At 35.4% G+C, this 16,632-nt stretch overlaps 1 protein-coding gene and 1 long non-coding RNA gene across 2 annotated transcripts; both read left to right on the forward strand.

The window, feature by feature from the left end:
• Positions 1-4,037: 4,037 nt before the first annotated feature.
• On the forward strand, positions 4,038-5,725 carry LOC120277154. The gene is made up of 4 exons (XM_039283907.1): positions 4,038-4,137; positions 4,292-4,482; positions 4,543-4,832; positions 5,185-5,725. Exons 1-4 carry the CDS (start codon positions 4,038-4,040, stop codon positions 5,723-5,725), a joined length of 1,122 nt encoding a protein of 373 aa, XP_039139841.1.
• A 7,630-nt stretch (positions 5,726-13,355) lies between these two features.
• LOC120278010 lies at positions 13,356-15,173 on the forward strand. The gene is made up of 3 exons (XR_005541540.1): positions 13,356-13,470; positions 13,547-13,778; positions 14,832-15,173. It is a non-coding gene; the product is annotated as an uncharacterized LOC120278010 (long non-coding RNA).
• Positions 15,174-16,632: the final 1,459 nt, after the last annotated feature.

Raw genomic sequence — 16,632 nt, forward strand, 5'->3', positions numbered from 1 at the left:
ATTGGCCCATTTCCTTCATACTCGGCCTCACAACCCTACCTGCGTAAAAGTAACATAAAAACACACATATTAATGTAGAAAACTGAGGAAAGTAATGCTCAACATAAGGAATGAACGCTTCGCATTCATATCGCACAAGCACTTATCACCAGGTGAGTGGGTTATCGTATGCACAAAAAATAGTAATCAAAAACACAAAGATTGCTATTTAATTAAGGTGATGATGAATAAATAGTGGTGTGAATAAAATCAATATGCAAAGAACTGAAGAAAATAAGAGAGAAAGGCACAATAAAATGAGAGGAAAGCAATCGATAGAAAGTGGGGCACTCGGACATTGCTCCCCCTAAGATTATTGCTTCACGTGCAAAACCAACTATTATGTCTCCTAACTGATGCTTAATGAGTCGTGGAAATCCTAAAATACATGGTTTAAACCTAAGGTCAACCGTGACTAACTCTACACTATGCCCCGGTGGAGAAATCAACCAGTCTCAACACCTCACACTGTGTAAAGTTGCAAGAAGCTCTAGGGATTTTGAGTGATAAATCTTATTCCTATATGTAGATCTAACCTTTTGGTCAAGGAGAAAGACCCCTAGTCACAATTAAGCCCCAGGTGTTAAAGTCACTTCAACGCTTCACTATGTTGCTCACGCAACTAAGCCCCAGCGGAGTTCATTCCTTAACCCTTCACTCTATTGTGACTGCAAAGATCTCTTAGAACGTAGAGGTAGGATAAATCACACCAGAGGGGAAAGGGGACGGTCCGCTACCTCTTAACTCACCCTCTCGACCCTCTCCAATCTTTCTTTGTTTAACCCTCATGGTGTGTCACTCATCCACAAAGGCTACCAAGATGGATTCTCAACCTTAGTGTCACTCTAAGGGAGAAATCATTCAACAAGCATTTAAGATTGGAACTCAATTAAAGACATCAATTAAAAAAACATAATAAAAGGTCAATGAAACAATATCATCCTCGGATTTACAAGTCCAAGTACCCTCTAGGGGTTTAGCTTTCCATGGAGCAAGATACAATCAATAACTAAACCAAAAGTAAAAAGATGCAATCTATAAGTAAAACTCCGTCGGTATTCATGTCGATGGTCTTGTGGAGTAGCCTCTTCCTCTTCAAAGGTTCCCTTGTCAAGCCTAGGGCACACCTCGCCGGATCGGTGCCGACGAAAGCTCCCCCAATAACTCTCTTCCAAAGAAACGCAGTGTCGACAGCCACAAAACCACTTCAAAAGCCTTGCCAAAGCCCCTCTAAATCCTAGCCGCATGCCTCTCCAAAGTTCTGGAAAAGATAGAGAAAGGATGGAAAGAAGGGATCCCAAATCGGTAAAAATTGTGACTTTATATAGGGCTGGAATCGGGAATTCCACATGGCCATGGGAATCTGCAAAACTTGTTTTTTTCAGCGGCCTGTGAACAGTAACTGCTACAGTAAATTGCTACATTATTTAAGACATTAATCTGCTACAGTATTCCGCTAAAAACACTCCCAAATCCACACTTTTCATCGAGTCAACATAAACGGGCACACGTCTTTGCCATAGATCGCGTCGCTTCTTCAATAAAGGACTACCTTTGTGCCCCTCCAAACCATGTAATTGCTTGAGCGCATGGAGGTTGGCACACATTCACGTATCTTCAAGCACAACTTGTGTCTTCACGTTTATTCACTACAAGATTCCATCAACAAAGTGCAATCGCAATCTACTTTGGCTTTCTTCCTCTATATTTGGCTCCACAACCCTACATGCACAAAAGTAACCCGAATACACATATATTAGCGATAAAATCAGATAAAAGTAATGCTCATCGTAAGAAAATAATACTTCGTATTACTAACACACAAGTACTTATCAGTAAATATCTTGCTGATTGGAAAACTTTGGCTTGTTTGATTGATAGACATTTGGTATTGGGTGGAAAAAAAAACATATTTCTATAGTAAATACAATACATGTTAGAAAGATCCTTGGATCACTTTAATCATACAAAACTAGACCTAAATTATTAGAACCAGGCATTCATCTAGTGTTAGTGCGGCTATAGCCGGTGCCAAAGCTGCAGCTACGCATTTTTCAAAGAAAGATCAGGCTCGCAAAGCAATCATGAAATCCACAAGCGTAATGATCAAAAGCTTGATATGAATCATCCTTTTAGAACCCGCCATATTCTACATCAGGAAATAAAGATGTAAATACTACTATATAACTGTACTTACACAGCGGTTGTAAACTATTATAATAGAATATCTATTACAGCGGTTTTGTAGCAATTTTATACATAAGTTCTATATTAAGATAGATGTGCAGCGGTTATTCAATAGTTGCAAATGTTAAAAAATGCAACGGTTCAATAAATGTTATAAATAAGAAAAAAAAACATCATTTGTTTAAAATAAAATAAATAAATAAACAATGAAGAGTATTTTTATTTGTGCGAGTATATTTTTCAAAAAAAAAAACTTGTGTGAGTATGCTCTAATTTTTTTTTTGTGTATAGTCTCTTTAATCGGATATCTTTTAAATGATTTGTTTAAAATCTTATTATCATTTCTTTTATCTATATATATTCTAGGGAAAATTACATATTAGTCCCTGTAACTTTTCGTTTATACCAATAAGTCCCTTTGACCAAATAGTATACCCTGCAGTCCCTCCTTTTTAGAATCATTTCTATTTCGTCCCTACCGTCATCTTTGCCAGTTTATATTTTTGAAAAACCGCACTTTACCCTTTGCTTTTGGGAGGGAAATTTGACGCCATGTCTTGTCAAGGCAGCATGTTGCTTGTACTTTGACATCCCTCAAAAGTCTTCTTCCTTACCTTTTATCTTGCTGGAAAAGCTTGCATCTTCTTCATTTCATTTTCTTTTCTTCCTCCTTCACCTTGGTATTGGAGTGATTATCCTCTTCTATCATCCATCTCTACTCACCATCTCTGTTCTTCGACAACGAGCTAACTTCACAAAGCTCTATCCCAAAGAACGTGTGAAGGTATTTCTTAGATCCCCATCAAGATGCATATCTTGGTCTTCATGTATGGTTCCTAGTATCATATTCATCGGTCCTTCATCTATAGTGGTTTTTCTTAATGTAGGGTATTCATGGACATGTTTTACGGTGTTGCGAGTATAAAGGGGATGGTTATGTGTTAGATTTCACTATCTTGACTGGATAGCAAACATTATTTGAGGAGATATGCACATATTGGGCTCTCGAACCTCCTGCAGTGCGAGTAAAGTATATAATGCCAGACGAGCACAAGACAATGTGCTCCATTAGCTCAGAAGATGACTTTCAAAACATGTGGAATGTACATCGTATATTCGAAAAGACCGTGGTGAACATGATCATAAACACTATGAACGAAATAACGGAGGCCATCTGTACTTCACCAATGTCACTGTAAATATCTTATTCTTTTTGGTTTTGCACTCATTTTTGTATAATGTGGCAAGGATTTGCATTATGTTACGCATATGTGGTCATTAATATGTGTTTGGTTATAGTATCATTTGTTTGGTATTAGTTTTATTTTGTAGCCATTAGTTTTTGTTATTGCCGAAGCTTATTTGTCATAACTATTCAGTTTTAAAGTGTTATTATTTATTTATTTTATTAACTGTTTACCGAATGTATATAACAAGGGCACCAACGCTTCGAAAATGCACAAGTATTCAAGGATGCATTGTGCAACTTAGCCATCAACCGCAATTTCAACTTCAGGTTCATAAAAAATGATAAAGATAGAGTGACTGTCACATGTGCTGCCGAGTTATGTCAATGGCATGTCCACGCCTCAAAAGATAGCAACCTCCCCACATTTAGAATCAAAACAACCCAAAATAGTCATACATGTGGTGGGGGTATTGGCACAACATCTCATCTAAGGGCTTCTAAAAAATGGGTTAGTAGGCAAGTAATGAGGAAATTACGAGATCGTCCTCTATACCGGGTTGTAGACATACAATGTGATATATTACGTGACCATGGCGTCCGACTACCGTACAAACAAGCATGGATGGGTAAAGAGGTGGCAGAGGGAATTCTCCATGGAAGCAACATTGCAAGTTATGATCTGTTGATATGGTATGCAAGCAAGGTTTCTGAAACCAACCCAGGTAGCATTGTTATCATTGAGAGGGATAGAGAACTCTTTAAGCGTGGTTTTTTTTTGCTTTCATGCATGTCTTCAAGTTTTTAAGTGTGGTTGTAGACCCATGCTATTCCTCGAAGGAACCCATTTGCTAGGTAAATATTGTGGCATCCTACTAGGCGCAACTGTAAAGGATGGTATTGAAGGTCTATTTCATCTAGCCTTTGCTATTGTTGATAATGAAACTAACGATAACTGGACGTGGTTCATTTCCACTCTGGGTGATGCAATATATGGTGAAGATGACTACCACAAAATCATTACATTCATTTCAGACCGTTCTAAGGGGCTTGTTAATGCTATTGCCAAAGTCTTCCCCTCTGCCCCACATGGGTACTATTTACGACATCTCTAAGCAAACTTTTTGAAGGCTAATGGTCACCTACGGAAAGGATTAAAAGATGAGTGTTGGAGCTTGATTGTTAAGATTGCATATGTATGCACATCTTCAGAGTATGATGCAACTGTGGGTGCGTTGTCAGCGGCATCAATACAGACCCATAATTGGTTATTTCAAAAGTCGGACATGATGTATTGGTGCAATTACTTGTTTAGAGGACAACGTTGGGGCAAGATGTATTCGAATGTAGCAGAGTCTTTCAATGCATGGATTAAGGAGGCACAACATCTACCTTTCTGTAACATGGTCGACGCGATAAGGTATGCATAGAAATAATTTAATTAGAATACTGTGCGTAGTTGTCGTTCTATTTTAGCTGAATGTATTTACTTTCAAACATTCTTATGTAGTATCTATATTAAATGTTTAAGTTTTGGCTTCATCATGTGGTTTTAAACCGTAATAAGTACTTTGCACTTTTGTTATTTCGTATTTGCTTTTGGTGTATAGTTTTTAAGGTTGTTGTTCCTTTTTTGTATTTCTTGCAGACAAGAGTTATTTTAGTGTTCCTTATTTATGCGTAGTTTTTAATATTGTGGCTTTGCCATGGTTTTTTCTTATATTCGCAGTAGTAGTGTTTTCTTCTCTCATGTGTACTTCCCACCAATGTAGGTTCAAGATGATGAACCTAATGTACAAGCGGCGCGAGAATTGCATGAAATGGGAAACCCATCTTTGCCCAGAGATTTACAAGAAGATTGAAAAAACTATTGAAGAAAGCAGATACTTAGTCATAGGCCGATCTGATGGTGATATTTTTGAAGTCGAGGACAAGCAGGTCAATTATGTCGATTTACGTAATAGAACTTGTTCGTGTTGTCGGTGGGAGGTGTACGGTCTTCCTTGTAACCATGCTTGTTGCGCAATCTTACAAACGGATGTAAACATTCATCGTTTCGTGGAAGGCTACCACACAGTCGCATTGTACAAAGAAGCATATGAGAGTCCAATATTCCCTGTACCGGATCACGACAAACTGATGGATGCGGGTCGACATCTCCGTATTCGTCCACCTATCTCAAAGAGGAGACCCAGACGACCAAGAAAAAGGAGGATTGAATCACAAGCATTTGGTGTTCGTGACTTACATTGTAGTCGATGCCACGAAGTTGGGCATAACAGGGCCACATGTAATGAAGTAATTGCAGACTAACCGTGTCCTTTGTACCCATCTCTTTTGTTTTTTGACCATTCCCATCATATATTGAATGAATGATAGTTATATATATTGTATATAAAGTTCGAAGTTTGTTTAACAATACGTGAATTTGAGCAGGTTCGTCAAATAATAAGCGGATACACGAAAAACCAATAAACAAAATTAAAAACTGAATGTGATCTATGAATTGTAAATTCAAAGTACGAAAACTGAACGGGTAATACTAAAACTTGAAGGTTTCCTAAGAATATTAAATTCAAAGTATCAAACCCGAAGATTAAAATTGTTTACAAAAGGCGATCTATGAATAGTGAACGTAATGTATCAAAATCGGCTGCCACAACTAAAAACTGGATACATTTATCTAGATTAAAAGGTAAAGTAAGTCTACTAAATACTGAAGTACTATATCCGCTGTCAATTAGCACAAAACAGTAAATAAAAAAGTCAAATCCGAAGTTGTTCCATACAATATTCAAGGTGAATCAAAATGTCCTATATTCACCATTGTTATTTTTTCACTTGTCTGAAGCTAGGGCCAAATTAATAGGTGCAGGTGCCTCTTCATTCAGCTGGCTATGTGGATCTATTTGCATATGTGGAGCAATGACTGTATCTTCGGGCAGGGGTTCTCCTGGGTCATTACTAGCATCTTTAGGTGTTGGCGTAGTTCCAATCATAATCTCGATAATATCTGCACTACCATCTTTGTGTACGGGCTCATTTGCAAGCACAACTTCTGAATCAATTTCAGGCACCTCTTCGGCTATCGCCTCCATCTTTTGAGGGTTTCGCATAATACTATCCTCCACGATACGTGCAGCATACTCTTGGCGCACATGCGGGACATTTGATTGGGGGAGATACAGATCATTCAACACTTGCTCCATAAACCGTATTAAATAAACTGAGCAATCCACACTATCCATCCTTTGTTTTGGACATCCTTGCACATGAGTTAGTGTGTATGCCACAGTTTCACTAATACCAAGCTGCTTCTGCAAATGCTCTTCAAACAGTGCACACTGCAAGAAGGAAAGATATTACACACACATTTAAAAATGAAATTAAAAACCAAATTGATCAAATCTTGTTATTACCATGGCTACTGCATCTCGATCATGAACATGTCCACCTATGGAGTCATAGTGCAAGTACTCCTTCTTAACTTTGTCAAGAACAAGTAAGTGATAATGTTTGTTCCACACGATTGGCATGAAGATTAATTCTATGGCGGGGAAATCTTTTACCCCAGGGCTCATCATTTTTTCCATTCTACCGGACGAATGTTCTTGCCTAGATAAAGCAAGGGCCATTGGGCGGGTGATTGTAGAGGTCATCTTATACACATTGGGTGATTTCTTTGAAGTATCAAGTAACATGAGAACAAAGACGTCAACTACATCGTCCGGCACCATCTGTTTACTATCAATCAATGCATACAGATGAGAACGGGATGTGTGACCCTTCTCGCTGGTCCAGACCATTGTGCTGATGTAATATACAAAAATTAATTAATTTGGTAGCCGACAATGTGATGCATGTTCATGATAGTGCACATATATGATTGAAAACTAATGTGGTATGCGAAATAATGAGCATTTATTCAGAAATACTATACATTTAATGCTTAAAGTAAATATTATGTATTAATAAACATCAGTAAATTCAAATATTGATTACTCTAGCAGAAAAGTGGATTGCAACTCCGAATTGCATATTTAAAATTCTAATATAGAACATTTGAACAATGTACTTACTCGTCAATTTTTCGATTAAGGAAAATACTTAGTGACAATTGGTGTATCTTTTGCAGCCGATCAAATCTGGTAGGCCTTTTATTGGTTGGACTGAAATCGATAAGTGGGACACGTTGTTCTATCAATTTCTCTGCTTCACCTTCTATATCTCCTTCCTTGGGTATGCATATAGAGTCCCCAGATTTTAGCTGTGCTAGCGATTCTATCGCATTGTCGATGTCCTCTGTTGTTTGCTTGTCCACTTCACTTAATTGGGATGGAGTTGGTGCAGCTCGTTTCCTACCTCTCGGTGCTAGTACACCTTTTACTTGCTCAACTTTTGTTTGTTTTTCAGTTGTCACAGTTTTCGAGGCAAGAGTGACACGTTTCTCTGGCTGAGCCATCCCTGAGGCTTCTTGTAGTGTTGGTTTGGTTGCTCTTGGCTTCGATGCCGCTCTCTTGGATCTTTTCAATGGTGGAGCTGGGCCAATATCATCTGTTAATTGAGGTGGTACAACATCTTCTTTCTCTTTGGTTGAGTTCTTCCTTTCTTCAAGAATAGCAAGCTTCGCATGAAGAGCTATCACTTCAGCCATCAATGTTTCATATTTGTTATCTTCCATCTGTTTCCTCGCTGGACCCGAACCTGATGATTTTTTGGACTCCCTTGGTGGGCTTACAGACTTCTCACTTTCTTGATCTGTTGCACCGGATACATCTCCCTCTTGTTTCCTCTTACCTTTTTGTTTTAATGCATTGATGAATTTTGGTGCTTTCGTTGCACCGGATAGAACCAAACTTGTCCTTGCTAAGCTGAGCTCAATCTTTCCTGAACCAATGAGGTCAACTTCAGATTGTCTCTTTGGCATAAGAGGGGAAAACTAGCTAATACAACAACAAACATTAATTATGATGTATACACATTATTCTCAAAACGGAACATCTAATAAAAAAAACTGAATACATGTACAAGATACTAAACTGGAATCGATATAAAAAACAAGAACCGTGAATATGAAACAGTTAAATGTGATACAGATCGGTAAATACGGATACTAACGACCTATGAGTAAAAGCAATCAGAATGACACAAAAGGAGAACAGTAAAAGGAAATACTCAATGGATTCTAATTTGCATACCTCTTTTCCGTGCAATGACTCGGACAAGGCACTCACACCTGCTTGTTTCTTAATATTGGCTTCACCATAACAGAGAATGCGTGGTGTTCTTCCAAAGTGGATCTTCTTCCCAGTCCCAGTTACTTCATAAAACCAAATTGTCAGTGCAACTGTACATCATCGCAAATACGGGCGGCTGCATTGGGCAAATCATCGATAATCCACATTGTAGGCTAACCATGTTGGAGATGTACATGAAGTGGTGGGGAAAAGGAAGGATCCCATGATGTATACCAGCAAAAGCATTATAAAACTTTCTTCTTTCTTGCTGTCTTTCTTGCAAACCAGACTCATTAGAGTCCTCACCAAGTACTCCCTTGTTCGGTCTACTCCTTTCGTTAAGAACTCCTCCTCGAGTGTACAACGTTCCTTCTTCCTTGAGAAATCTATTGCGACACCGTCACATTTTAGTCCAAGTATCATTGAAACATCTTCACGACGTAATTATAAATGACTGTCTCCCAAATTGAAGGTTTTGGTCTGTGTATCGAAAACCAGCATCAACGCATCCAATACAGTACGTTCTTGTGCTATTGGCTCAATATCCATCAGATGACTAAATGGCGTCCCTCGGAGTAACTCCTAGTGTCTTCGTGTCATCTTCTCTTTCAACTGGCGTACACTATCTATGAGTGGTGCTAAGTAGCAATGTCCATTCACAAAATTTCCCAATTGGCTAGCCATAACTCTTCTGATTGCACAAACAATACATACACATTCGGGTGATTATTTCGAATGACACTAAACATGTTTGTATAAAACTGGATACATAAAACAACCATATCCATTCCATATATTAATTATTATATTTGAATGAACGACAAAGAACAAAAATAAACACTAAATGCTAAAAATATTGTCATACATAAAACAATCCCAATAACCAAATTAATAAGATACAGACCCCAAATGTATAATGGTTTTGATATCAGTGATTTATAACTAACAATCTACATACAGATCACACTGAGAAAATTCTGCAAACACAGAATCTTGACAAAATTCTGTAAACACAGCATAATAAGATTGGAACTCAGTGATTTATAACAAACAATCTACAAGGATTTTGGACAGGAATCAACTCTCTTACAAAAATGTATACAATTTTGTTCGTTTCATCGCAAATTAGGGCACAAAGTAATCATACTAACCAACCATTAGATAGAAATTACAAGATCACATGTTCTCGAAGAAATATAGATCATTCACCAAATGATTCCATGCTTCATTCATCATAGAATGCACAATAAGAATAACCAACCTAACATAGCCCAAGAACACAAATGATTTCAGCCATGGAAATCATAGGGCTTTCATACTTGCTTGTAACGATGGCACGGGAGCAGCGAGATGCTTCACTCAAGTGCCTTTCTTCTCTTCTCCGGTCTCCGGCGGCAATGGGTGCAACTCCGGCGAGGATGGCCTTCTAACTCAAATGGAAGATGAAAAGCCTTTGCTTGTCTCGGGAGACGAAGAAGAAAAAGTGGAGAATGATGTGACGGTTAATGAGAAATTTCTCATTTTTCAAAGCTTTCAAATTAGTTAAAACTGAATGGGCAATCAGGTAATTTTCTTTGAGAGATAACGGTGTTATCCATCCGTTGGGCTTAATAGAAATTATATGAAAAAGGAGGGACTTTAAAGAGATTTGGAAAAATCAAAGGATTTTTTGGCATGTGGTAGTGTTTCTTGGACCTTTTGAGCAATTCCTCTATATTCTATATTTATATATATGAAAATAAATAAATATAATGGATATAACTTTTAAGTTGGGAAAAAAATAATATTAAACAGTTGTGAAATGATTTTTTTGAATATGAATACCTTCTTATGCGGTTTGTAATGAATTTTCTAATTAAAAAAATTTTAATTGTGAAATAAATACTTATAAAAAATATACTTAAATAAATTTATTATTTTAAAATATGCATAATTTAAAAAATATATTATCAACATAATTTTATTTTCAGAAGCTAGAATTAATTTTCAAATTTTGGTCGCTATTCTTCTCTTTTCTTCTTAATTTGATTATAATATTCATGAACATTATAAAGCAGTGGGTGGGCAAATTCAAGATTTTAATAATAAAACTCACTTTACAGTGTCAACATCAATAGCTAAAACATATAATCAAGGACAAATTGTGAATTTTAACCGCATGCCTCTCTGTGTGTGCATATATAATAAATATAAACTTTTTATAAAATTACCTAGCAAGTCAAGAGCATGATTAATCAACCATTGATCTCAGCCGAAAGCCAAGATCTCACTTATAACTGAATCACTATCCACCCACACTAATTGGCCACCACCATCATCTCTTCCATTGGCCACCACCACCATCTCTTCCCCAAGGCCATCGCACAGCTGGTATCCCCTTTTTCTATTCCTATTTTTCTTATAATGTTTAATTGATCCAAATTTTTGTGGTTTTATTGGATTTTTGTTGATCTTTTGGTTAGAAATTAGTAGTAATTTGAGGTTGAGTTTCAGCCATTGCTCTGGTATTTGGATGAAAATATGTATTGGCCCATTTTGTAAAGTCATTGCTCTGGTATTTGGATGAATATATGTATTAAGAACTATGGTAAGACATGTTTATAAATAATTGTAGGAAGTGGATAAGTTATCAAGTTCCGCAGATATTGAATCACTCTGGTTGTTTAACAAAGGCTAATAAATTGTTGATGTTATTCTATTACTATTTTTTGATGTCATTCCTTATGTGGTTGTTGGGCAAATTATCATGTTTACTTGTGGTATATGTTGAGGAATATGACAGAAATGCAAAAGAGTATTCACTAACACTCACAGCTTACAAGAAGAAGAGGATACCAGGAAGCATACTTGCTTGATTGTGATAGAGCAAAGGTTACAACTTAAATAGAACATAAGATAGTTGACTTGTCATGCTGACACAAAAGTAAGAAAAGACGAAACAAAGAAAGCAAAAAGGGAGAAAAGAAAAGTAAACATCCAATCCAAGAGCAGCATGATAATATCCCACCCAAAAACCCATGCAGACGTACACAGTAGACTCACTCTAAACACTGCACACCTTCTTCATAGCATTCAATGAGGTTCAGAGTAAATCTATCAACAGTATATAGGTACTTTTTTGTATTGATTTCCATCCTTAGCTCCTTGCCACTATCTGAATGAATTCATTATTGTGGATCATTTATAGTGGCTTAATTCAGAAAACAAATCTGATTAATTTGGGCATGTAGATATATCTTGAGTAAATGCTGTGACTTCCCTTTGGTATTTTTCTTGTTTTGTTATATATTTTCTAGTGGTCTACATTATATTTTAGGTACATGTTCATTACATTCTTAATGTTAGGCTTTTGAGGGGGACAACTATGAGTAAGCATGCTATGGTTATCTTAAACAAGATTTCAATTAGAGCAAAAAGACTCTCAAAATAGAGACTTGTTTTTTGGGATCTCGTAAGATTTTTGTTCTGTTTTATCATGTAGATGTCAATATATTTACACTGTGATGTTGTATAGTATAGCTTTTGGGATTTATACTACAGTAAAATATTAAACCATCCTCAATGTGAATTAGTGCTTCTAAACTTGAAGATTTGATTATTGTAAAGGATGTGACTTGAAGAGAATAAGGTGATGGTTTACTGGAAAACAATTTTAATGTGAAATGGAAAGTGAATGGAATCATATTGGTGTTTGGATTATGGATGCATATTCAATAGGGTTTGAAAAATTTTGGTTTTTTTTCTCATGCATGCAAGGTGTTTGATTGAAGTTCCAAATGGGGAACGACTTATATCTACGTTGCTTACTTGTTATCATTTCCATTTATCTTATTGGTTTGGATTATAGATTTATATTGTCTGGGGTTTGAAAATTTTTGGTTTCTGTTTTCTTATGCATGCAAGGTGTTTGATTGAAGTTCCAAATGATTATGGATATATATTAAATAGGATTTGAAAATTTTTGTTTCTTTTCTCATGCATGCACGGTGCCTGTTTGAAGTTTTAAATGGGGAGTTATTCGTGTCTTTTTTGTAATCAATTGTTTTTTTGCATTGGCATGTGTATGGACTATGGATGAACATTAAATGGTGTTTGAAAACACCATTTAATATGAAGTACCAACGACCCTTAAGACCTAGTCATTTGTTTGAAAAAATTAGAAGACATTGAAAATTACAAAAATATCTTTTGAGAATTTGAAATGAAAAGAAGGAACTTTCTCACATTGTGAGTCATCGAAAATCATTGCTGATAGGTTGCCAGTGGATGGCAATGGCGGGTCACCATGGTCGATGGTGATGGACAGTGGATAGTGAGTCAAAATAATAAATGTTGAAAACCTGTAAAGATATTTTAACTGACGAAATTTACAAACCTCCTTGGTCCCAAGACTGCTGTAAAATTTTACCTAACTTTTACATCTCACAAGCATGGGTCTTGAGAAAACTTTACGCAAGAGGAAACTAAGTTGGTTGGTAGCAAAAGTTAAGATAAAAGTCAATATATTTAATGTCACAGGAGCCCGGTCAGACAACTGTTTATGTATTATGAATTGATGCATGTTTTTTGAGTTTGTGCTGAGTTTGTTGATATCCAAATAATAATAATAATAATAATAATAATAATAATAATAATAATAATAATAATAATAATAATAAAAATCCTCCCCTCTCCAGTTTTCTCAAATGCCATGGCTTGTTGTCTTCGTCCCCAACGACTGTTCCAACTGCTACTGCTCCTATTGCCTCTGTTCATCTCTACTTCCATTGTTACTCATCTTCCTGGTTTTCATGGTCTGCTTCCATTCCACCTGGAGACTGGGTGAGCTGAAGTTGTCCCTAAAATCTATGAAAAACTTGATGATTTTCATGTCTAAATATTAGTTGCTTTTCTGTAGATATGTTGGTGTGGATGAAGTTCAATTCTTTTATTACTTCATAGAGTTAGAGTTTGAGGGAAATCCACCCCAGGACCCTCTTCATCTTTGGCTCTATGGTTAGTTCTATGGCCAGTTTCACAAATGATGGTATGCTTGCCAAGAACTCCCTTGATCAGCAAGATCACATAGAGGTTATACACTGGAAGCTAACAATGGTAGCAGCTCGCATCATTGGACACCTTCACATAAGGTCACTAATGTATCTTAATTAATTCGTTTTTTAACTATGTTCATGTTTATTTTTTGGTTAATTAGTTCAAGTATCTTACTAGAAACTTTGAATGTCAAAGAACAGTAAGAATGAGAAAACTTTGAAATGGTTGGAAGAAACTGAACTTTGAAGAGACGAGCTTGTTGCATTGTGAGACACTGTGAAGTTGGGGATATTTCCTGTGCATAAAAGTTGAATCTGTAAAATACTAAGCAATTATTTCAAAAATTTGGAAAAAGCTATCAATTTATGGAGAATGAAATTAGCAAAAAGGCGAACACGCTTCACCTGCCTGTTGATGTGCAGGAAATGAAAGTACAAAGGATTTCTTTACATTTACCACTTTGAAATATTTTACTTTTGCAAGAAACTCCCCCTTGATTTCTTCATAATTTGACATAGGCCACTAAAATCTTCACCCATCCTCAAATTCGTCCTCAGGTTAACATGATTTAGGGAGTTAGGGGTTATTTTCAGAATAATACACTGAACACCATTGTTTGAATTCCTTTTTCCATAGTTATACTCATGATTTGAAAACGTAACATTTTTGCCCCATAAATTGTACAAAATAGAGGAATTAGGTATTAAATATTTAAGGAGGTAGGACGCCCCTATAAATCTTTGTTTTTTTCATTCTCCTTTCATACTGGTGTGAGAAGTCCTAGAAAGCTTTTGTTCTTTCTTCTCCTCCACTTTTGAGAGATAATAAATTTTATAAGCCTTTGCTTTTTCTTTCCCAAGCTTAGCTTGGAGGATTAGGGTCATTTCACTTGTTGGGTTAAAGTCAATCCATGATTAATTATGGTTTAAGGGGTCTACTTAATGCCATGGATGCTTTTGTAATAATGCGAAAATTTTTCGGAAGTTGTATGCAATTATGAAATCAGAAGATTTTTAGGTAGGCACATGAAAACCCCTACTAGGAAACAAACTGCACAACATGACTTTCTAAATGTCTACCATGTACTATATTTCATGCTTCTGATTTGATTACTAACTTAATAAATTTTATTTTATTTTTTTGGTTAGCTTTTTGCAGCAGCACTAAAAGTACTAAGTTCAAAATAAGCAGCTCGAAACGTCTGAAAAAGCATTCGCTGACAGAGATAAAGCATGGAGTATAAATCACATTGAACTGAATTAGTTAGAGATCCTGCACTAATACCATATACGAGTTCTCATCTTCATTTGTATATTTAAGGATTGATGTAATTAACATAAATATGGCATTAGATAGGTGATCCAGTAACATTATATTTGTTTGAGAGGTCAATAACATGTAGAAATTATTTGTGGAACAGTGACAGGTTGGTATTCATTAACATTATATCTGTTTGAGATGCCAGTAACATGTAGAAATTATTAAACTTACAGGCGCACTATCAAGTGACATGTTTGTCAGCAATTGTTGTAATCTGATTTCTGTTTGATGTGTTCCTCTTATTCTAAAATGTAGACTTATTTAGTTGGTGTGGATAATTTATTTTAAATCAGTTGTGATCCTTCCTTCTTGTCTTATCATATGATATGTGGCCTAATGCTCAAATAGTGGTGTATCAAATTAGTAATCATAGAATATTAATGAACACGTGCACAGGTTGGTTGTACCCAATACTATTTAATAATTGCTTATGACCTAAAATTATTATCCTATCTTATGGTAATATTAATGGTAATATTGAGATACCTTTAATAAATATAAATCTTATACTCAAATCTATTTAATTTTTTTCAAATTCACACCCCAAACTTATTTATAATTTCTATTAAACTTCTCTAACTAGTCTCACTTATACATCTAATAATCACTTATACATCTAATAAAATTAATCTGAAGAATTTTTTTTTAAAATATTTATACGATGGGTATAATTATTTTTTTAATAAATTAATTTAGTAATTAGTGCAATAATTGATTGTTAAATGTTAGATACTGGGGATGACAATGTCATGTAGAAGACAATCCCAAATCACGATAGTCTAAAATTTTCAAACACAAATCCATTTTAAAGAAGTTGAATATTTTACCTAAAAAACATAAGTCAATCATAAATTAGAAACTTGATACATTAATTGAAATAATCATAAAATTAGCTAATAAATTTATCTTTAAAAGTTCAAAACAAGATATTTTGAATAAATTAGTATACTAATTATAATATTAGCTAATAAATAGATCATCATCCTTTTTATTTATTCTTTCTCCTCCATCCAATTATCTTGGTTTATTCCTCTAATCACAAAATTCAATCCATGTAAATTAATGAAATACAAAAAGAAGAAACATGAAAATAAGAAATCAAAGTGAGATAAAGAAAATAAGGAAGTAATTTAACTTGCATGAGAGCTTATACACAGAGAGAGAGATGCTTTTTTTAATACTTTGAAATCATATGAAAATTGTATTTGAGACACCCTTTATTTTTCCAAATTTCGTGCAATATGTGACTTAGACCCTTAAGACAAGAAACTTCAAGTATATGTACACATGAAAATAAGTAAATAGTGATGGGTATAGAAGGGCATTGGCCTGCCAAGAATGGGTTCCTAACTAAATCGTTAGGTAGTGGTGTCAAGTGGTCCACATCCTTACCGTGCCTCCCAATGGATCAGCCCAGCACGGGACACCGCTCATTCTGGGAGGGCTCATGCTATCTTGGTCCGATTCTTATTTTTAATAAAAAATTTTAAAAATTCAAAAGTTCTAAAAAAATTAATGGAAAAACCTTAATAAAAAGCATAAAATCCACATTTTCCATTATCATTTATTTAATCAAATTATTATAAAAAAATTACATAAATTAACTATCTATGATATTATCTAACAATG

The sequence above is a fragment of the Dioscorea cayenensis genome, chromosome 15 (genome assembly GCF_009730915.1).
Source record: "Dioscorea cayenensis subsp. rotundata cultivar TDr96_F1 chromosome 15, TDr96_F1_v2_PseudoChromosome.rev07_lg8_w22 25.fasta, whole genome shotgun sequence".
In the NCBI taxonomy this organism is placed as follows: Eukaryota; Viridiplantae; Streptophyta; class Magnoliopsida; order Dioscoreales; family Dioscoreaceae; genus Dioscorea; species Dioscorea cayenensis.